General features: G+C 41.6%; 1 protein-coding gene across 1 annotated transcript in view; it reads left to right on the top strand.

Annotated features, from left to right (window-relative positions):
* cers3a (ceramide synthase 3a) overlaps positions 1–21,272 on the top strand; it is a 126,462-nt gene extending 105,190 nt beyond the window's left edge. Inside the window, 2 exon segments of the mRNA XM_049603287.1 lie at positions 20,391–20,520; positions 20,523–21,272. Coding sequence (XP_049459244.1) covers positions 20,391–20,520; positions 20,523–20,572 — 180 coding nt within the window. The 3' untranslated portion in view covers positions 20,573–21,272.
* Positions 21,273–23,212: the final 1,940 nt, after the last annotated feature.

The raw sequence follows: 23,212 nt of genomic DNA, 5'->3' as shown, positions 1-23,212 counted from the left end.
ACCCTGTGATTTTATTGTAGACAATTTTAACAGTAAATTAAAGTCAACACTTGACTCAGTGGCTCCACTTTTAACAAAAACAATAAAAACAAAACCTACACCCCCGTGGTGAAATGACAGTATCAAAAAGTTGAAAAGAAAATGCAGGAGTGCAGAGAGGAGGTGGAGAAAAACAAAACTGATTATTCATTATGAAATACTACGTGAACAACTCAAAACCTACAATAATACAGTCAAACAGGCAAGAATATCCCACTTTTCAAAACTCATTACAGATAATAAAAACAACCCCAAATTCCTTTTCTCCACCTTCGATCTTTTAACTAGCACCAATTTTAAAAATACAGCCAAGATTTCAGCAGATGCCCTCTGCGAGGACTTTGAAGACCACTTCAGAAGTAAAATCGATGACATCAGATCCAGTCTTTTATAGCAACAGAATGTAATTTTTAACACACCTGGATCATTGCTTTTATCTGCGGAAACACTGGAGAGTTTTGCCCTGGTTGACGCAAGGACACTTGGTCGAGTTTTCTCCCAGGTAAACCCAACAACCTGCCTTTTAGATCCGATTCCCACATCACTTTTAAAAACATTTTATGGATTCTTTGAGGAACAGATTTTAAATATAGTAAATTAATCTCTTCAGATGGGTGTCTTCCCCGCTGCCTTCAAAATGGCAGTGGTGAAGCCCCTTCTGAAGAAGAGTAATTCGGATCCCAACACTTTTAATAATTACCGACCTGTATCCAACTTACCATTTTTAAGTAAGATTTTAGAAAAACTGGTTTTTAACCAAGTAAATTATTTTTTAAAAGGAAACAATGTTTTAGAGAAATATCAGTCTGGTTTTAGGATGAACCACAGTACCGAGACAGCCCTTTTAAAGATTTTAAATGATATCAGGTTTAATGCAGATTCACAAAAACTCACAGTCTTGGTACTACTGGATCTAAGTGCTGCCTTTGATATAGTAGATCACCACATTTTATTAAACAGACTCAGAAACCTGGTGGGCCTCTCTGGTACTGTTTTTAACTGGTTCAGCTCTTATCTCACAGATTGTTGTTTCTTTGTAAGTATGGATACATGTTCCTCCAGAATGCATGAAATCAGGTGTGGGGTGCCCCAAGGGTCAATTTTAGGTCCACTTCTTTTTAATCTATATATGCTTCCCCTTGGGGACATCATCAGGAGGAATGGCATCAGCTTCCACAGTTACGCATATGACACACAGTTGTACATTGCCGTGTCTCCTGATGACACAGGGCCGATTGATACCCTTTTAAACTGTATTTTATCAAGTCATGGATGGCAGTGAATTTCCTACAGCTCAACCAGGACAAAACAGAGGTTTTAATTATTGGTCCTGAAGGCAAGAGAAAGAAACTTTTACCAAAACTACAAGATTTTAAACCTTCACATTGTGTGAAGAACCTGGGCGTCATTTTTGACTCTGAGCTTAGTTTTATTCCACACATAAAAAATGTAACAAAGATAGGTTTTTATCATCTGAAGAATATAGCCAGAGTCCGCCCGTTTCTCTCTCAGGCTAACACGGAGGTGCTGATGCATGCTTTTATCTCTTATCGTATCTTATATCTTATCGTTTAGCCTACTGTAATGCCCTGCTCTCTGGTCTTCCCAAAAAGAGTATCTCTAACCTGCAGTTACTTCAAAACTCAGCCGCACGGGTGCTGACGAGGACCAGAGGGTGGGCGCACATTACACACATTATCCCCGTGTGTTTCAGGATCGATTTTAAGGTTCTTTTATTAGTTTTTAAATGTCTTAACGGTCTTGGGCCATCTTATTGTACTATACAAAAAAAAGTTTAAGTAAGTAGCCTGTTAAACAGAGTGTGGAGCATCTCTTTGATTGCTCCTAGTTCAGACATTGGGGTAGTGGGTGGAAGGGTAGGATTGCCAGTTACAGATGCATATGTTGCCTGTTGGTGATGGTGGGGGGGTCTTCTGTGGCTGGTTGGAGTAAGATGGTGGGATATAGGATGGGGATGAATGGCTGTAGGGGGATGGAGTGCTGCTGGGAAGTGTGGCACCGCAGGAAGGTGGGAGGTAGAGTTCCTTTGATTTCCCTGTTGGTAACTGGATGGTCTGTAGATCCTGGGTGCAGCGGCTGTGAATGGTCTGTAGATCCTGGGTGCAGCAGCTGTGTGGACGAGATTGTCGGGGTTGCGACCAAGGGTAACCTCCTTCAGGGTTTTGGCGAATGTTCTTATCCCAGCCTTGTTCAGGTGTAGTTCGTCGTAGAGATCCCATGTCCCAATGTTGGTGTGGTGGGCGAGGTGGATGTTTGGGAGGGCTGCACAGCTCCTTGAGACTTCCATGTTGATGTCATGGATGACATGTGGAGGGGTGTCTGTCCTGGGGAGAAGGGTAGAAATAATCACCCTGCTGTCTGGGAACTCCTTGGAGGCCCTCTCAGCCACCTTGGTCATGGCCTCAGCAGTGCCCCGATGGAGGGTGTGGAGGTCATTGGTTCCTGTATACATCACGATGTACTGAGGGCTCCCCAGTGTGTCCTGCCTAAGCAGCTCCATGGCATGGCCCGTGTTTCTGCAGCGTTTGGCTGTGGTGTTGAGGCCAGGGAAGAGGCGTTTGGCATTCAAATATTTTCCATTTGAGACCATGAGTAGGACTGCCTGGGCTTCTGGCCTGGCTGGTCTGTCAGATTTGGGCTCTGTGTGTAACAGGGGCTGGGCGGCAGGGAGGTCAGGAGTGGAATCTCTGGGTGTCAGGGTTGGAGAGGTGGGTAAAGGCTGTGAGAGGGGGAGGCTGCCAGTGTCGGTGGGAGCTGGTGGGTCGGCAGCAGGGGAGAGGGTCAGTGTTGGGACAGCTGAATGTGTGTCACTGGGCGATGAAACATGGCATCTCTTTTCCTGAAGTTGCTCCCTCATCTCCTGTAGCTCTCTGCTGAAGCTGATGTCTCTGTTTGCAGCATCCTCTTTTACTTTCAGTGCCTGGGCTCGTAGGGTGGTGTTCTCCTCCTCCAGCTCACGCATGGCCTATGTCAGCTGTTGGAGTCTCCTCTGAGTCTCCATCAGCTCTGATCTGGTTTCCTGGTTCTCCTCTCTCAGCTCAGCTATGGCCTCTTGGCTGTTTTGCCTCAGCTGTTGAAGCTCGTGTCTCAGCTGTTGGGTAGAATCAGACTCAGCTAGCTTGGACCAAAGTGAGCTCCCCGGAACTCAGTGAAGTCCAGCTCCAGGAGGGTCAGGCTCTCTCTCAGTTGTTTGAAGGGCTTGGGGGGTGTTGGTGGTGTGGGGCCAGTTGGACTGATTGTTAGCTTCAGGTCTGACTGTGTGACCTCTGGGACCATTGTGTCATCCTCCTCTTTCTGTTCCGGTGATGTGTCTCCTATAGTGTTGCTGCTCGTACTGGGTCGGTCTCTCAGAGCTTCTGCCTTCATCATGGGAAAGAGTTCCTCAAAGGCATCGAGTTAGTACAGTTAGCAGGGTATTCTACCTCTCTACTGTAGCTCCGCTTCCATCCCCATGGTAACACACTGACAACACTTTATGCCAACTGCCAACTGCCAAAATCACAAAACTAGCTAATTTTGTGATTTTAAGCTAATATGTCTTTTGAAAGCAGATTTATTTCACCTCTTTCAGTGTTGTAAATGAAGTGTCTTTGTCTTCTGCTTCTTTTCCTCTGTTTTCAGCCTCTTTTCTCACCTCATCTCCAGGTTTTGTGTCAGGCTAGCAGGGTTGGTTTGCTGCTTGCTGTCTTTCAGCTTAGATGTGCTGGAGATCTTCTTGTTTTGACAGTATTTTGTTGTTATTTGTTTTCCTTTTCAATCTTTGCATCCTTATGTTGCTATTTACAGGATATCAGTTTCCTCTGTTTTGTTTTTTCATCCAAAAGTTGAAGATATTTCAGGAGCTCATCCTCTTCTAACTTCTCTCTCTCTCTCTCTCTCTCTCTCTCTCTCTCTCTCTCTCTTTCTCTCTCTGTTTTAACTAACCTACACGCACACACGCATGCACACACATGTATACCTTATAGGCCTACCTGTGGTAAAATCACACATTGCCCTGTGAGCAACTCCTAAAGAGCAGTTTGCCATTATCACAGTCTACACACCTACACATGTTTGCACAGCTATTTTGTCAGAGCATACAGTGTGTTTGATCCCGCTGGACGCCATCTTGTGCGGACTTTAAAGGTGCACATGTGGCCAGCTGTTTTATGACCCACTGTCTTGCTCTACTATCCCGTCTTGTACTTCTTTTAAATTTCCCGCCTTACTCTTATCAGTACCATTTTAGGTCTTTGGTAACGTGCCTAACGTTTCCTAATAAATTTGTTCAGCAGCAGTGGAGCGATACCATGGAGACTTTTATACACAAAGCAGGCAGATCTAAAGGTTTTAAAATTATGGAAACTTAAAAAATTATGTTTTTTTGAGGGTCTTGCAGATATGGAAGGAGAAGGGTTTTTTATCCAGAGACTTTAGGCCTATCTTGTAGAGAGATTCTATTGGTTTAAGTGCTGTTGTACATGCCAGAGACCAGCTCGTTAAGCAGTAGTCTATATGTGAGAGGATCATACAATGTAAAAACATCAAAGATGCACTGGTAGATAGAGAATTCCTGATCTGTCTGAAATTAGCCAGGTTGTATTTGACAGAGTTAGACACTTTTTTGATGTGTTTCTTGAATGAGAGTGTCGAGTCCAGGATGACCCCCAGGTACCTGGACTCATTCACCAAAGCGAGCTCCTCCCCTCCCAGAAACACACCAGAATGGTCAATCTTGGCTGATGTTGGCTTTTTTCGCAAAAATCATACAGACACTTTTTTTGGACATTTAGTGACAGACATGAATCAGTGAGCCAGGCCTGAACATGAGCCAATGCTGTTTTGAGTATTTGAGCAGCCTCTGTCGTGTTTTTCGCAGGGGTGAAAATGACCGCGTCATCCGCATACAACTGTGCACTGACACCCTTACAGACATCAAAGAAATCATTAATGTACAAAGAAAACAAAATAGGTCCAAGAATGGATCCCTGAGGGACCCCTACTGGACAGTCCTGGTAAGGGGATTTGACACCGCTGACCACCACACACTGCTTTCTATTAGCAAGATAACATCTAAACCAATTGAGGGCCTGTGCAGAAAAATTAAATTTCGAAAGCTTAGCTAACAGTACTCGGTGGTCAACAATGTCAAAGGCCCTTTTGAGATCCAAGAAAACAGCTCACACACAGCTGTTCCTATCCAGGAGACACTTGGTTTTTTCAGTAAACATACTTATGGCCGACTCTGTGGAATGGTGAACCCGGAAGCCAAACTGCATCGGATGTAATGCTGTATAACCGTTATTGAGATGTTCTTCTAACTGTTTAGCCACCCATTTTTCTATTATTTTGGAGATGACAGGGAGAATACTGATTAGGCTACAGTTGCTGATTTCAGATTTGCTTCCAGATTTGAAGATCTGCTCACCTGCTCACCTTCCAGTTTATTGGGACTACAGATTTGTGTATTGTTTTTGTATCAGTCGCTGGTTGTGATGGTCAGTGCTCGGGTTCACACCCTATAAATTATTTGATTGGTAATATTCACCTATATTGGCAAACTGAGACGAGGATTTTTCCCTTTTTGTCTTAATACCGGTTGGTCATTGATCCCTGTATCCAGAGTGCTGCCCCGGAATTATTAAGAAATATTAAAAATTTAATTTCTTAATCAATTACAATTAGTAATTAATAATCAGTAAGCAACTTGCCTTTAGCAGATCCTTACAATTGTAAATGAGTATTAAGGTGCTGTATGAGTGCAAGTTTTTTGTCTCTATGTTACCTGCCTAGGGACTACAGATGAAAAGTAGCCATTGTGCTCATTCTGGCATATTTACAAGGTGTATTTCCCACACTGATGTTCATAAATATGAATTGTCCCTATCAAATAAAACAATAAAATAGAAAATAAATAAATAAAGATGCTGAAGCAGCCTTCATGTCCCCCACATCTTCTCCTAGATTATGATTACCTGCTGAGGTGAGGTGTTGTCTGATACTGCAGCTAAACTTAGTACAAAGTTAGCCTTCAGCCATCAGTCCATCAAACTGGTTCTTTCTTATTTTCCTCGAGCTGCCCTGATATTGATGCTTGAGGTGTGACTGTTTTTTCCTTATTTGCTTTAGTTGTTGTTGTTTGATGCAACAGTTATTAATCTACCTCAGTTATGACTGACTGTTGATTGGCTACTTCTTCTTCTTCTTCTTCTTCTTCTTCTTCTTCTTCTTCTTCTTTGGCATGTTAAAGCTATCTAGTGTAGCACTTCTGCCCCTAGCTGTTAATGTTACTCGCTGCCTGTCAGTTATTTCTGTTGTGAGCTACGCTTTCTTTTTATTTTCCTAATTAATGTAGCCTGGGCTTTTGAGCTTAATAGATGGTATATATAAAGTCTGGTTTACTCATGGAAATACTTTGGGATATGGTGTCTGGGGTTGCTGGGCCATTCTGGAGGGGTGTATTTGTTATGTGTTTTGTTTTGTTTTTCTTGTGTGTGTGTGTGTGTGTGTGTGTGTGTGTGTGTAGCCTATGTGTGTCCATGAATCTTGTAATCTTTACAACCCTCCTCTGCATTTCAGGATACAACTATTTTCAAAACTGTTTTCAATTAGTAACGGTACCATTGCTAGTTTTTACTCCATAAATGGATGAAACTAAAGAATTAAAAATCATTCACTTAAATATAAGGAGTCTTGTACCTAAAATTGACTTACTTCGTGTATGGGTACATACTACATAAGCCTAACATCATCACTCTTTCTGAAACATGGCTCAATAATAACATCTCAGATAATGAAATGAATTTCATAAACTATGTACTATATAGATCTCATTGATGCTCCAGGGGTGGTGGGAATGTTTCTTCTTATCTTGCATCCGAGTTAATTATACCCACAGTTGCTCCTCCACGTTTCAAATGTAATTTCTTAAGATAATGATAATTATAATAATAATAATATTTTTTTCATACAATTAAATGTATTACCATTGGGAGCACATATAGACCACACTCTTCCCCTGCTGAGTCCTTCAATTGCATTGCTTCTATCATCAGTTCCATTTCTTGTAAATATGAAACCATACTATTAGGAGATTTCAATAAAAAGATATTTAGATAGGTCATCTGACAAAGAAAAAAATAAGATTCAAAATTCTGCTTTGGTTGCATTTTGCATTTGAAAATGTATTTCAGGATTTGCCTCATTATGTTTGACAATAAAGCCTTTATCCCAGCACCCCAAATTCATCCAAACAGTCTGTACACCTCTGATTAAAGCTTCATACTGGCTCACTCCAAGTAATATGTTGCAATTGTGTCTTCTTTAAGTGATGCTAAAGTTGGATTTTCATACTAAAAAGGTAAGGTAATTATTTTTAGTCAAACAAGGCATGATTTTTTTATTTGGCTGGGGAAAAATATGTTTGGCCAGTAAATTTTTGGAGGTCACTAGCTAATGGCAGATGAGGTAAAAAGTTAATTTTACGCCCTGGTCTCACTCCTCTTGATGTGATTGACGTTAATAGAGCTTTAAAGCATCTGGATCCCAGTAAATCTGCTGGTCCTGACTTGCTGGATCCCTACTTTCTCAAGCTTGCAGCAGAATGTATAGCAGAACCTCTGACATATATTTTTAATCTTACACTTTCTAATAATATCATTCCTAATTTGGAATTTGGAAATCTGCCTATGTGCTCCCATTGCTGAAAGGAGGAGACCCCTTAGTTGTTAATACTTACAGGCCAATCTCTAAATTATGTGTCCTGGCTAAAGTCGTTGAGAACTTTTTTAGCGAACAACTTAAATAATTTTTAGAAATACATAGCATTTCATCACCACATCAGTCTGGTTTTAGATAACAACACAGCACAACAACAGCTGCTATTAAGGTGGTCAATGACATTATCGAGGCACTGGGCTGCAAAAAATATTGTGCAGCTCTTTTCATCAATTTGTCAAAGGCCTTTGACACAGTAGACCATGTTACCCTGGCAGATAGACTCTGTAAAATTGGCCTATCTGAGCATGCTGTATGTTGGTTTGCTAATTATCTGTTGGGTAGAACACAGTACATTCAGTTTGCTGGGTCTTCCTTTGCCTTCCTCCCAGTGTTAAAAGGTGTTCCTCAGGGTTCTATGCTGGGGCCACTGTTTTTTTCTATATATATAAATAATCTCTGACAATTTATCAAATGCTGCCCATCATTTCTACACAGACGATACCTTGGGACCAACCAGAACTGCCAGAGAAGTAAGGGGAGTGTCTAGCAGAGGTGTAGAAAACACCATGTTTGGTCGTGAACTAGAGAGCAGTAACATGAGGAGATTTGAAGTGCTGTACACAGAAAAAATGAACAAAAATTTTTGTTCATTTTTTCTGTGTACAGCACATACTCCCCTTACTTCTCTGGCAGTTCTGGTTGGTCCAAAGGTCTCATGTGCTTCCAACACACTCACCTTTATTAGTGATTGATTGGCTGAGATATATATATATGTGGATGCATAGGATTGGTCACATGCATGTATTTTTTATTTTTTTCTACTTTTTCAATTTCAAATGAACCTATTTAAATGATGTGTGAAATATGTTTCTTGATGACCCTGATGAAGGCCACAAGCCGAAACACGTTGGTCAATAAAGTTTCCTTCTATACCACAAGTGTTGCTGGAGCTTTTTTGACGTTCTTCAGTGTTTCCTCACTCTCCATGCACCTTGTGAATCGGTGAAGTTGTGCCAGAAACCACTTTCTACACAGACGATACCGTCATCTATTGTTCATCCCCTTCAGTAGTAAAGGCTCTGGAATACCTGCAGTCTGCATTTGATGTTGTTCAGACCCATTGCATTCAACTTAAGCTGGTGTTAAATGCAGAAAAATCCAAAGTCATTCTATTTTCAAATGGCTTATTGTCTGATCTTCCAAAGATCTTAACTACCCGAGGGATTGGAATTGAAATGGTTACAATGTACAAGTATTTAGGGAACCAAGAAGGAACTGTCTTTTTCATTGGTATGGTGGATTACAATCATGGGTTTTGTAAACACTTTTCCACAGTAGTTGCTCCTGTCATTTCTCTTATTAGCCCAAAGGTTAGGTTTGAATGGTCTCTCCTCTGTCAAGAAGCATTTGAGTCTGTCAAGTCTTTGTTGTGTTCTGCCCCTGTGCTAGCAGCTCCACGGATGGACAAGCCCTTCTTGCTGTATGTGGATATTAGTGAGGTGGGAGCTGGGGCTGTACTCATGCAGGCTTAAATAATGGTGTTGACTGCCCAGTGAGTTTATTCCCCCAAAAGTTAAACTAAAAAAGACATTCTTCCAGTTTGGTTAATCGCTAATTCCTTTCAAGTTTTCGCAATATTTGTTTTAAGTTTCAGGTTTGAGAGTTGTACCAAAGAGCAAACTTTCTTTGCTTTGTTAACTTCTTTTTAAGAAGTGCTACAGAGTGGAGTGTTGTTTGCAGCAAGCCTGCAGCACTATCAACAAGATGATCAATTCGGGAGAGTTTAAAGTGGGTACGAGAAACCTCTGTTACAGAAGGACATGGTATTAAATTTAACGTTGATGGAATCTTTGCCTTCAATTTTGCGACAGCACTATCTGATAAACATCTAGTATAGTAACTGTTGCTGAGTAGTGTGTAATGGAGTAGAGGGAAATCAAAAGTTATTAAATAATTATCTGATAGATAGGGATTCTGTGGAAAGACTGTTAGGTTATCAATTTCAATTCCATACGTCAGAACTAGATTGAGAGTATGGTTAAAACAGTGAGTGGGTTTATGTACACCCTGACTGAAGCAAATGGAGTCTAATAATGAGATGCAGTAGCCAGGGAGTCACTATCAACGTCAACATGAATGTTAAAATCACCTACAATAATAACTTTATCTGATTTAAGAACTAACCTGGATAAAAACTCTGAGAATTCAGATAAGAATTCAGAATACGGACCAGAAGCATGGTAAACTATAAAAAAAAAAAACTATCAGCTGTGAGGTTTTCTAGGTCAGATGTAAAAGACTAAGGACAAGGCTTTTAGAGGAGAGACAAAAATGGCTGCAACTCCCCCTCCTTGGCCGCTGCCTTGATGAATGTATTATTATGACTGGGAGGAGTGGATTCATTTTGACTGACATATTCATCTTGACAGAGCCATGTTTCAGTGAGGCTGAGTAAACAATATGATTATTTGATATTAATTCATTTACTAACAGTGCTTTAGATGATAGAGACCTGATATTTAACAGTTCACATTTAATTCTCCTGTTTTGTCTTTCTGTCACAGAAGAGGTTTGAATTTTTATTAGGTTGTGTTACGGCCTTGTGGCCTTGTGGCCCTGTTTCCTGTGTACTGGTTGTGCTCTCTGTTACAGGACTAATTGGTGCCTGATTGCCAAGCAGGTGCACCTGGCTGGTGCACCTGCAGGATAAATGGACCCACCTACCCGGGTGCCACTCTCTCTTTTTGACTTTCCACCACAGCAGACCTTTGTTCCTCTTTTTGCTTTTGTTAGCTTTTGTTGTCGCACATACAACACACACCATACATTGTTCACAGCACTCACACACTTACACACACTACTGATACTGATACTCACACCCCATTCCTTCTTCAGTCTTTATTTAATAAAGACTTTTGTTAAATTTTGATCAGTGTGTGCGCATCTCCCTTTTTTTGTTGCGGCTTGAGAGCCGGTCGTAACAAAATGAGGGCTCATCTAAGTTGAAGAAAAGGCCAGGCATTTTTTGGATTTTTTGAAATTTGAATCAGTGCGTACGCATGAATCCAAGTATATTTTTTTTGTACATCCCAATCAACGTGGAATTGAGTGCACATGTTGGAGTACCCGACCCCTCCCTGTCCACGCCCCTATTTAAATATGCAAATCATATTTAAATGAACCCTGCACCTGAGATTCCCCTCTCTGCACGATCAGAAAATTAAAACAAAAGAATGAGTAAGACGGGAAAAAAAGAAAATCTTCACAGAATGCGAATTGGAAACGCTACTCACTTAAGTGGAGGCGCGCAAAGATGTACTTTTTGGCACACTGTCCTCCGGCATCAATACAAAACACAAGAGGAGTGAGTGAGAGAGTGTGTGTGAGGCTATCAATGCTGTGGGGACAGAAAAGCGTACACACGCAGAATTAAAAAAGAAGTGGTCCGACATTAAGGTGAAAGTGAAGCAGAGGACGGCTGCCCACCGCCAAAGTGTGGCCAAAACAGGCTGGGGGACAGGAGAGGAGGAGCTCACCCCGTTTGAACAGAGAGTCGTCTGGGGTCAATTGAAAGCAGACAAATAATTATGTGAACTGGATTTACAGTTTTCATTTGTTAATTTTATACACCACTTACAGGGATCACATACTATTGTTGTAAATGAATGCAAGTGCGCCGGGGAAACGGTGTGGCTGATTAAGAAATGTTGCACTTTACGCACGGGTTTATTGACATGAGATTATTTACTCACCAAGAAGCCACCCATCATGCACAGTGCCAGCCTGTAGCTTGTTCCCAACCATGCTGTTACTCAGAATGTGTGAATCGTGCGTTGAACCAAGCCACCTCGCCACAATGTTGGTTAATTGCATTTCCGCATCACATATGATCTGTACATTGATCGAAACAAAAACAAATTCATCCTGCGATGGCGCTTTTATAATGTGTGTGCAGTCGATAGCTCCGGTAACATTAGGAAAACCGGCTCTCGCTGCAAATTGCGCTTTAATGTTGGCCCGTTCAGCTGCATATGGGAATTTGATATATCTGGCTGACATGCGCATAATTCCGTCCCACACAGCTGGCATGGCTCGGCTCAGGGTCGACTGGCACAGTCCCGATCGTCGGCCAGCTCCCTCTGGAATGCCCGTGTTGCTAGGAGTCCCGGTGTGGTCAGCACCTGTATGGATACAGGCAGCGCATGGCTCCTCGCCGTGTCGCGCTCCAAGGTCGGCCGCAGCTCTGCGCACAGTTCCAGGAGGATTGCCCTCGGGAACCAATGCGGCAAATACTGCTAAAACAGCCGTTATTGTTAACGGTACTTTTGTCACCACTTTGCGCAAGCTTTTATATCCACTCATCTAATTGCAGACACGTGGGTGTGTTAATTGTTCATCAGTGTTAATTGCTGATGTGTCTCTGATGTGCCCATCACTCTGAGGACTAATTGTTTTCACATTTATTTATTATAACAGTTTCCCAGCATCACCTCTAAGTGTCGCCAAAGGATCAACAGCTGTAGAAACGTGCGTACGCCAGCCATGAAGTTGGCGTGAGGCACCGCACATTTCCACGGTCATTTCACTCTTGATACATCTGAACTTTGCCGTGGAAAAGGACGTACGCCACGTTTTTGTGCGTACGCACCCTTTGTACATGAGGCCCCAGGTGCTTGCTCTGTTGCCTATTGTGACATCTTCATTTCAGGCAAAGTTTTCTGGTCCATATACTGTGGTGAAGAAGGTTTCAGATCAGAACTATGTGATTGCTACTCCTAACCGTAGGTCCTCTACTCACCTCTGTCATGTTAACTTGTTGAAACCGTATCATGCCCGTACGGGCCAGTTAGCTGCTCAGGAGCAGGTATTAGATGTCCACCCTGCCTGTTTGTCAGTGTCTGCGTCCCCTGTTGTTGTGGCAGAGCAAGGGGGGGGATGAGGTGTCGGGCCCTGACGAGGCCATACTTTATGGTCGGTTGAAAAATTCGGAGTCTCTGAGGAACTTGGATGGTTTGCTCAGCCATTTGGACGTTTCCAAACGCAACCAACTAGCTGGTTTGATTAAAGGTTTTCCATGTTTGTTTGGTGATACACCTACTCGCACACATTTAATTGAGCATGACATAAACATTGGAGATTCTAAGCCTATCAAGCAGAGGTTTTATCGTGTCTACCCAGAGAAACGTAGGTTCCTTGATGCTGAGGTTAAATACATGTTGGAGAATGATATTGCAGAGCCATCAGGTTCTAGTTGGGCTTCACCTTGCTTGCTTGTGCCAAAGTCAGACAACACACCCAGATTTTGTACTGACTTTCGTAAAGTTAATAATGTCACAAAACCAGACTGTTTTCCTCTTCCTAGGATGGAAGACTGCATTGACCAGGTGGGGTCAGCTAAATTTGTCAACAAGTTCGATCTGCTGAAAGGCTACTTGAACAGGCTGGCAGGTTCCATTGTCGGAGAGGGCGTGAGAGATTGCTGCATTTGTTACACCCACAGGGTTGTTTTCTTAGGTGGGGTCAGCTAAATTTGTCAGCAAGTTCGATCTGCTGAAAGGCTACATGAACAGGCTGGCAGGTTCCATTGTCGGAGAGGGAGCGAGAGATTGCTGCATTTGTTACTCTTAAGACGTGACGTAGATGTTAAGCAACTGTGAGGAGTGAGGAAAAACAAAAAAACAAGCTGGTAGAAGTTCGCTAGAGCAGGACAGAGACGCTATCACAGAAACACCGGAAATGACACAACACGCTTACCGCAGTACGTCAGCACATCTGTCTGGTTGGGTGTGTATCAGCTGTGTTGCATCTGACTTCCCTCTGGACATGATACAACAACATGTTCTGTGTTCCTTGATGTCCCGGCAAATGTGGTGTGCAGGGTGTTCATTGTTACCATTGTTACATATACCCTGGCTGGGGCTGTCTACTGCACTGCTGCGGCAGCTAAGGTTATAAAGAAATAGGCAGGCTGCAGTGACTAACCTTTAGCTGGTCAAAATCAGTGTGGCTGGGTCGATGTTTTCTCGCAACAGGACTTTCATTCATCAGACTCCATTCACTGAACCCACAGAGTCCAGTATAGCCTGTGTGAGATAGAATGGAGGTTATGATATTGCAACTCAAGTTCTGTTAGTACAGGGGGAAGCCTTTATTTTGGAGCCGGTTGCTCCCACACTGCTCGCTGAGGAGAGCGTAGGATGGTGTAAAGCGTCATGCACTGCCTTACATACTGTGAGGTACACATTTTTGCTTAGGCACTTTTTGATTGGCCAGCTACATTCATGCAAATTCCAGTAGAGGCTTCCATCTGTGCTAACAGAACTAGGGTTACAGTATTCTAACGTTTGTTCTTAAATGTAGATTTAGTGATGAAAGGTGTTACTGGCAGCCCTGCCATTGATACCTATGGTGTAGGTTGTGGTTTTTAGTTAAGAGTCAGATGTCACCTGTTGCAAGTCATGCATTGTACGTGATTGGCCAGTATCATGCTCTGATTATATTCCTCTCACTCACTAAGTTTACTGTCTGACACAGACTGATGGTGGGCAGCACACAGACTTTTAGAACTGCAATTACATCCACATAACTTATAACGTTATTTTACCCTGTCTTATCACAGTACATTACGATACTGTTTATTCATTCAGTGTTATTCCTGTATAGATGTGTGCCCCTGAAAGGGGGAATTTAACAGTCTTTCTTCACCCTTCCTCATGTTGTCTTCACTATCATAGTCTCCATACAATTAGAAACCTTCAGGAGAAAACATGAGCAGCTCAAGCTTACCAACCCCAGTTTTTGTTGTCTCTGGTATCTCTAAACTGTAACTACATTTTTGAGGAGGAGCACATCAGCAACAGCATAGCCTATGACTTAACCCCTCAACACATAAGTGTAAATCCAGCTTAACCCTACCCTTAAAGGAATACTCTGACAATTTGGGAGTAGTGCCTAGTAGTACATCCACCTCATCAACTACCACTACACCACTGGGAGTAACTACATGCAGTTGAGATACTAGTTTAACTACAATTTGCAGTAGCTGGGTGGCAGTTTAATTACATTCAAATCTCAGTAGCTTTCTCTGTAATTTAATGCTGTGGGTCATGTATTTTATGTAGTACAAACTACATATTAAGAATATTGTCATGATGTTTTTTGCCATGCAATTACCTGCTCTTTGTCTAAACTTGCTTATCAAATTAAATCAAATCAAATCAAACTTTATTTCTATGGTTTCCCTTGACACTTAGTATTGTTCTTATTCCAGCCCAGCAATTGCTCTTATCCTCTCCTTAAAACACACCCTCAGGCTGCCTAGGTAATGGCCTGGTCTAGTCCCTAAATCAAACACTTTTCTCTGTCAGTTCAATTGTACCTCCGTGTAACAATACAAAATTCCACACTCAGATTGTGATCATTCCCCATGATGTAGTTTGAATGTAGTTGCACTACTTTTTGAAAATCGTTTTACTTTGACAAGGTAAACATTTGCTAGAGACGTTAAGATGTAGGATGTATGGAGTAGCTAGCTTGGTTAACAGTGTTAATTTTGGCAGCCATTTTAGATTTAGTCGTAGTCCTTAAAAAGGCTTAGTTTTAGTCACGTTTTAGTCAATTTTATCCTTCATAGTTTTAGTTTAGTTTTAGTCTACTTTTAGCTCAAAACATTTTAGTCGACAAAAATTCCTGACATTTTAGTTGACTTTTAGTCATTATGTTTCATTATGTTTCTATGTTGTTGGTTTTTTTTTATCTTTAAACTAATCCAGTTAGGCTAATTCATGTATCAGAAATTAGAATCAAGGTGACAGGCTATATAAAAATTTCATTTGGACAATTTTTTTCTGCAACTACAAATAATTTCTACGCACCAGGGGCGATTGCTCTGAGACAACAAGGGAGGCTGAACTTCCCTTAAAATTTCATAGAAGAAATGGTCAAATATGCACTATTGAATTTACATCAAAATAAGAATTTACATTGCATTAAACGTACACTAGGATGCGTTTAACATGGGGACAGCCCTCCATTCCGAAACACTGCTGTTCCGACACACTGCCGTTCCCAACCACCCCCACTCCGAAACTGATTTTCAAGTCCATATTGAGTTTCCTGCATCAAACACTGCCGTCCGCTCTCCGGCTGCATTTGCACAATTCTGAAATTCGTTGTACTACAAAAGCTTGAAGTGAACGTTCAAATCGTTGTTTTTTTATTGAAAATATGTCACTGTCTTCATTTATTTATAATTTCGCTAGCAGCAAACACATAAAGGAGACGCGTGTCCAGTCTTTTTACGCGCGCTGTCCGTGGCACTTCCGGCCGCACTCTCTCTAGTCAGACAGACTAGTGATAATCTGGCTTCTGGTCAGAGTAAATATATTAAATGCATTTATAAAACAGAAAGGTGAAATCAGTCAATCTGATTGTTTCTTAACTGATATAATGAGCATATACCCACGGCTACAATTTTAAAGCCTTATCACAGCATATCACCAGCTAGAAACAATGATGTGGGCCTATCCATGACAACAATAAGCCGACTGGAGCTGTAGTTGCAAGGGGAGGTTGGTCGGAGCGCATCTGTGATTGAGTATGTGGCTGATTGGAGGCACCTGTTGACGAACTGCGGGCGTTGTCCCCAATATTCAGAATAGCAGGGCCTTTAGAAAAAATGGGAAACCCCACCAATATGAAGAATGGAGGTCTATTTTCGGAAAGGCAGGGTTTCGGAAAGGCGGGGTGTAACCGTTTAACATCATGACTATGATGTTCAAAGGTCAGCTGTTTATCACCAGTTTTCAAACGCGACCTCCCTCTCATACATTCTCGTGTCAGCAGGGTGGACGCAGAGCCTCCAAGCATTCCTGTGAGACAGTGCTGAGCAGGTTTTTTTCATGCAGCAAAGCGAGACGGTCATTGGATAAATGCGACAAAATTGTCACTTCCACGGAGACTCAGCTTCCCTGGGACCTAATGGAGCGGTAGGCGGGAGAAGACGCTCGGTGTATGCATGATGAACCCCTTTGTAATTGACAGCACTTCACATTTCGAGCTCAGTCCCATGCAGATATTTGCAAGTGGAGTCTTCTGAGAGAGTGCCGTCCGGAGTTCCTTATTTCCATAAGCTCATTTTCACCATTTGTACAGTAAAGTTCAGGTGTTTGAACCCATCTGAAAATCTTTGAGGTGTGTTTTGCTGTGGTTCTATGGCATGAGTGTGGTTGAAAAACAGCTTCAATTAAATGTTCCTTTCCTAAGTTACTGCCTCACTACAATATGACAAATTTTATGATGCAAACTTGAAGTGAGTTTCCCCTGTTTGAAAGACCACCAGCCGCCACTGCTACGCACTTACAAACTGTAATTTCTTCAGCAGTTTCTGACAGGTTTAAGGGCTAATTTATGAGTGCACACTTAGTGATCATCATTCGAAAAGCTCAATATCTCTCTGTTTATTCTCTCAAAAACTTTGCCAACACAAATAGCTAATCTGAGACAACAAGGATTTGTGCCCAGGTTCATTGTAAACTCTGAGTTATTGATCTCACTGTTATGAAGCAGGAAAATAACTTCATTAAAGCCTGAGTTCTTTGTTAATCTGCAACATGTTAGTCTGGAGGTTAAAATTTGTTTCCTCTCACAGAGTTAGTAATTAAAACTAAACTTTCAGCTCAGTCAGAAAAAACTCTGCTGAGTTCAGACTGTTTACTTGCAACACAGCTACACTCATACATTTACAGATAGCTGAGCCTCCTACCTGCCTGTCAAACCACATCAACCCATAAACCTTCTCCAATCTGGACTGAGTGGAGTCCTGTGGACGTTCAGCTGTGAAGTCTGATGGCCGGTGGCTGCTTGCTTCACTGTCATTCAGCGGCAAGCGAAACATCCTGGCACTATGATCTGACTATGTGCTGGAGTTTTCCTGCCTGTCATTCATGTGGTATTTGAAGATAATTATAGGCATGGCTGTTCTTGGCTTTCAGTGTTGGATAGTCCACCAATAACATTTTCGCCACGTCTTGTCTGATCAGTAAAATTGAAACTTAGATTTTGTCTAAGTTTTCATTATCAAGATCTATTTATAGCTCATGATCATCTTGTTTCATCATGAGAAAAAGGTTGTTGATAAAAAATTTTTGTCAGTTTTCCTCAATGAAATTAACACCAATGGTGAACTACAGTTTCATGTAGTTTCCCCATAAATGCCCATCCATCCACCCTTACCTCTTCCCCGTGTCAACATTATCACGCCAAAAAAACATGACAATACGTTCTCCTTTACTTTCAGTAGACAGTCAGAAGTCCTATTGGTGCCAAAGAGTTTTTTTTTACTTGAATGTCAATAAATGTCATTTTGGGAGATTTGCTAAAATGACTGATGCTGATGTTTGTGTTGGGCAGTCACTATCTGAAGAGAAAAATGAGGGGGAAAAGTAAATTCATTCTCCAAACTTCCTGCTTCAACTTTGACCTACTATACTTCCCAACATTTGAAGTGCACTCGCTTTTGGTTTTGAGACTGCCAACAGGAGGAAGACAACAGAATCAGTATTGTCCTCATATGTCTAAAGCAACCTATGTTTACTTTTACCACTTCAGTTCGACTCAATTTATTCATTCATTCATTCATCTTCTAACCGCTTCATCCTCTTGAGGGTCGCAGGGGGGCTGGAGCCTATCCCAGCTGACATCGGGCGAGAGGCAGGGTACACCCTGGACAGGTCGCCAGACTATTGCAGGGCTGACACATAGAGAGACAAACAACCATTCACGCTCACATTCACACCTATGGACAATTTAGAGTTATCAGTTAAACTAGTACCCAATCTGCATGTCTTTGGACTGTGGGAGGAAGCCGGAGTGCCCGGAGAGAACCCACGCTGACACGGGGAGAACATGCAAACTCCACACAGAAGGGCTCCCACACCCGGGATCGAACCGGCAACCCTCTTGCTGTGAGGTGACAGTGCTAACCACCACACCACTGTGCCGCCCCAACTCAATTCAATTCAGGTCAATTAAAAAAAATAAAAATCACATGGAATTACACCAAGTACAACTCTGGTGAAATGTGATTCCATCAGCTCCTTCAACCTGTGCACTTAATTCAGTCCTTTTCTGCACCCTCTTTCATTGTTGGCTGCTGCTTTATTATTGTTCGTGTTTACGGATGGTTGTCCACACATCCCAACCTCAACAAGGCAACCGTATGGTTGCTTTTCCCAAACAATGGCAGCAATGATCAAGGAGTGCTTCACAATCCTGCAGACTCACCAGTCTTTATCCACTATAAAGCACATGCCTCCCCTCCTTCTCTCACCAGAGTCCTCTGTTCTGTCAGATCAACATATAGAAAAAGAGTCACCTGTTTGAATGGCACTGTCCAGGATTTTGTCAAGTTTCAGTGAATCAAAGGATCTTACAGTTCTTAATATTCCGTCGGAAACTGATGTGGCACAGAGTTTATTCTCTAATGCCTGTACAATGGCTAGCAGGTGCTCATTGTTGTCCATCTTTTGTAGATGTTTACTGAGGTATACATTTGAAAACCTCGACATAGCTAGCTACCAGCTAGCTTGTTAGATGATGAGTGACCTGCAGCCATAAGCCACCACTGTGCAAAGCCAATCCCAAAAAGCAACACTAACACTTGTAAAATAGACACAAGAGTCTTAATTCAGCATAAATTTACCAGAGCAGACAGAGAGGCAACTGGAAGCATCTGCGCCATTATCTTTCCTTTCCCTTAACTAAGTATTTTTTGTTCCTCAATTAGCTTTAACCATACTGGTGAACAATTATACTTTAAGAAAAAAAAAGCCAATACAGGTCATTTTGGAAGGAAGTGACAGAATGCATATTGACTTTGTTTTAGTGATGTCACCATGTTCCCAGATTTCAGCCATTACCTTGGTGATTGCAGTGTCATCAGAACTAACTCTACAAAAATAAGATCTGAGTTGTAAAAACGAAAAATATCATTTAAATCAAATTACTTGTTTGAAGCTTTGTAAATATCTGTTATCTACACTATGAAAAACTGTGTTTCATTTCAGACTCGTGTAGAAATCAATGTTGCTGTGACCAGCTGTTATAGTACATAACCTGCCAGCTGTATTATCAGTAGACATTAAGATGACTTTTACAGTGCTCTCACCTCATTGTGTTCATCTGGTCACAGTTTGTCTCTGCTCTGTGAGCTGCTCTGTTAGAAACAGCTTGCTCAGCTTCCTGGAGCATATAACTAATATTTAACAGCAGCATGACTGTTGCACACATACCCCCTTACTGACAACACACTATGAGACAATTCAGACTAATTATTTCTGACTGATAGAACACCTGCAACTGTGACGGCAGTACACAGAAAGTAGTATATATAGAGAATCGATGTTTCCACTTACAAGAACCCCAAACTCCAGCTCACTGTCCTCTGCTGCAGCTTAGGTTCCAAATCTGCTTCCAGGCTTCAAGGTAGATGTTTTGTTCTTTTTGCTCCGAGCTCTACCTGCTGCTTGCTGTGCTTGTGGAACATCCAGTTCCTCTACCACATTTTTTCCTTCTTTCAACCCCTCCCCCTCATATCTGCTTTCTTTCTCTAATGTATTTGTCTGATGTCACAGCTCACCAGAGATGAGAGAAGTGACAATGAAGAAGAAGAGGAAGAGAGCAGCCTAGCAGAGGACGAAAGTGAGGAAGAGCACAAGCTTGGCAATGGTTTGGCAGTTGGTGAGGAGGACAAGAACAGCAGCTTTGCTGCTTATCTCCACCAGAGAACATCTGCCAATCAAAGAGTGTGTGCTGACTCATGCTCAGTATGATCAGTGGAGCCGAAGATGTGAGAAATAGGACAATGGTAAATACATGAAATCTTATTTGACAGAAAAATGAGCTAAATGTGATTTATTTCTTCAGATGCTGGAACACAGTCATCGCTTTGAACTACACACATGTACAGTGACAGGGACTTTGAGATGTTTCTGGCTCTTTCCCTGCTCCTCCCAACAGTGTTGTCAGTAGCAGTGCTTCATTGCTCTGCAAGTCAAAAGAGACCAGCAAACCAGATAAGCAAACTAATCACAATCCTGACTGTGTGCTCACCATTTAATTTGTTCTTTACTGTTTGTGTAGTGCAGAGCTGGTATGCTAGAGAACATTCCTTTAGCTGCTTCACCTCACTGTTTCATCCATCAAGTCCTGCTGGCTTTTTTATTTAAAACCTCTGTTGGCTTATTGATGGTCACACCTCACCTTCATGCACAACTGGAACTCTTTGCACAGTATGGTGTATAATGGTCTGTGTTTAAAACTACACTGACCAACCTTTATTGAAAAAATATCACACCTCACTATTTCAAAGAAACAAAATGGAGAAACATTGTAACATCACAATGCACACATTTGTATGGTGTCTTCTAATTATTCCCATGAATAAGTGGACAAATAGGCAAAATGTGATACTTTGATCTATTAAAACACTGAGTTTGATTAAACATTTTCATCCACCTAAAGCATTCATTTGGGATCAATTCATTGTAGTCAGGGGAGAAAATTAATATATTTTCATGTCTTTGTGTCCAGCACAGAGATGAACTCTACTGTAATTTCATAGCAGTGTAGCTGTAAGGGTCAGTGTGATATATACTGATCAGCCAAAACATTAAACCACTGGCGGGTGAAGGGATGGATGGGACAGGGGCACAGGGGCATTAACAGTGGATCCTTTTAGTCTTGTGGGTTGTAATGTGGGGTACCAAGACGTTCCATGGATGCTTAATCAGATTGGTATCAGAGGAATTTCAAGGCCAGATCGACACCTTGAGCTCTTTGTCATGCTCCTCGGGCCATATCTAAACAGTTTTTCTGGTGTGGCATAGCAAGTTGTCCTGCTGGAGGGCCGCTGCCTCTGGGGAGTGCTTTTGCAATGAGGGGGTGTACTTGGTCTGCAACAGTGGTGGATAGAGTTTGTCAGGTGGCACCCACATGAATGCCAGGACCCAAGGTTTCCCAGCAAAACATTGCATTGTAACAAGATGATCAATGTTATTCACTTTACCTGTCAGTGGTTTTAATGTTTTGGCTGATGGGTGTAGATTTTGTCATCTCTTCATTTCTGCAAAGGCCTCACTGCCCAAAATGTATGACCACTTGGACTGTATGCATCAACTGCTAATGTGTGGAACATGTGGGAGTATACAGATGCTAGGGGTAGTATAAACGGAACTTCATTCGCTGTCTGTTCTACTGACTTAAGTGTTAGGGTACCCCTTCTTTGCCAAATCGACTCAGGGAGGAGGTCGGGGTTAATGGTTTCATCAAAAAAACATAAGAAAGAAAGTCAATTTAACCAAAATTATAATCTTTCCTTAAATCAAACCTTACCAACAGCAGATATATTGTTCAGCAGTCAATTGTAATGGTTTTTGAAGGTGCCAAGAAATGCTTGCTGATGGTGGGGTCAGATCAGAATGCACTTTAATGTGTTGTTCTTGAGAGCATCTGCAAACTATATATTTTGTTGTTTCATTTGGCATACTTGTTGGACGACTTCTGTGCTGGCTGAACATCACAGACATATCCTCCTAAGACCCTGTGTCTTCATATGAGGGCATGCCATTTTGGGTGTACTTGCCCTTATACTTCATTTTACTTAACTTGGACCTGTTATCCTTATTTATGGACACTTTTTTGTGCCATCTAGTCATAGTAAGAGCACAATACACTAATCCATGTAAAAACAAGATGGCAGTCAACTCTACCAAGTCAGTTTACAGTTGATCCCGACACAAAGTGTACAAGGTCCAAACCTGATCACATTTTATTGTTGAAACTTGTTTAGTTATGATTAATAATGACTCCAGTTTGATGTAGAAACAAATTTGACCAATTTTAGCAACAGTAACAAGCTAAAACACTTGGAAGCTAAAACACTTGGATTAGGAAGACATTGGGACTTTATTATTGTCTTGTTTGAGGACATTGGGACTTTATTGTTATCTAGCTTAAGGACATTGGGACTTTGTTGTCTTGTTTGGGGACAATGGGACTTAATTATCATTGACAATGTTTAGTTTTTATACTTATTGACTCCTACTGATTCGAAATAGCTAGGAGAGATCAAAAAAGCATATCAAAGGTTCGGGTCTCAGGAGGTTCAAATAACAAATGTTTGATGTTTTACAGCACATACTGTATATCAGCATACTCTTTATTCTTGCCTAAAATCACTAATACTGTGCCAAAGACTTAAATGAAGTACTTGTTATTGCTTTGCATACTTTTCTGGAGAACAGGAAGGAAAAATGGCCATAGACATATTGGAAATTGTGCATAGAATTATGTGTGTTGACTGATAGTGTTGTTGGTTAAGTCACTTAGGAGTCATGTGCACATTAACATTAACATTTAAAGTTACGTTAAATTTAAAAAAAAAAAAAAAAAAGTT

This window comes from Epinephelus fuscoguttatus, linkage group LG2, assembly GCF_011397635.1.
Source record: "Epinephelus fuscoguttatus linkage group LG2, E.fuscoguttatus.final_Chr_v1".
Taxonomy (NCBI): Eukaryota; Metazoa; Chordata; class Actinopteri; order Perciformes; family Serranidae; genus Epinephelus; species Epinephelus fuscoguttatus.
Note: the sequence above shows the minus strand (reverse complement) of the source record. Positions and strands in the feature narration are given on the sequence as shown.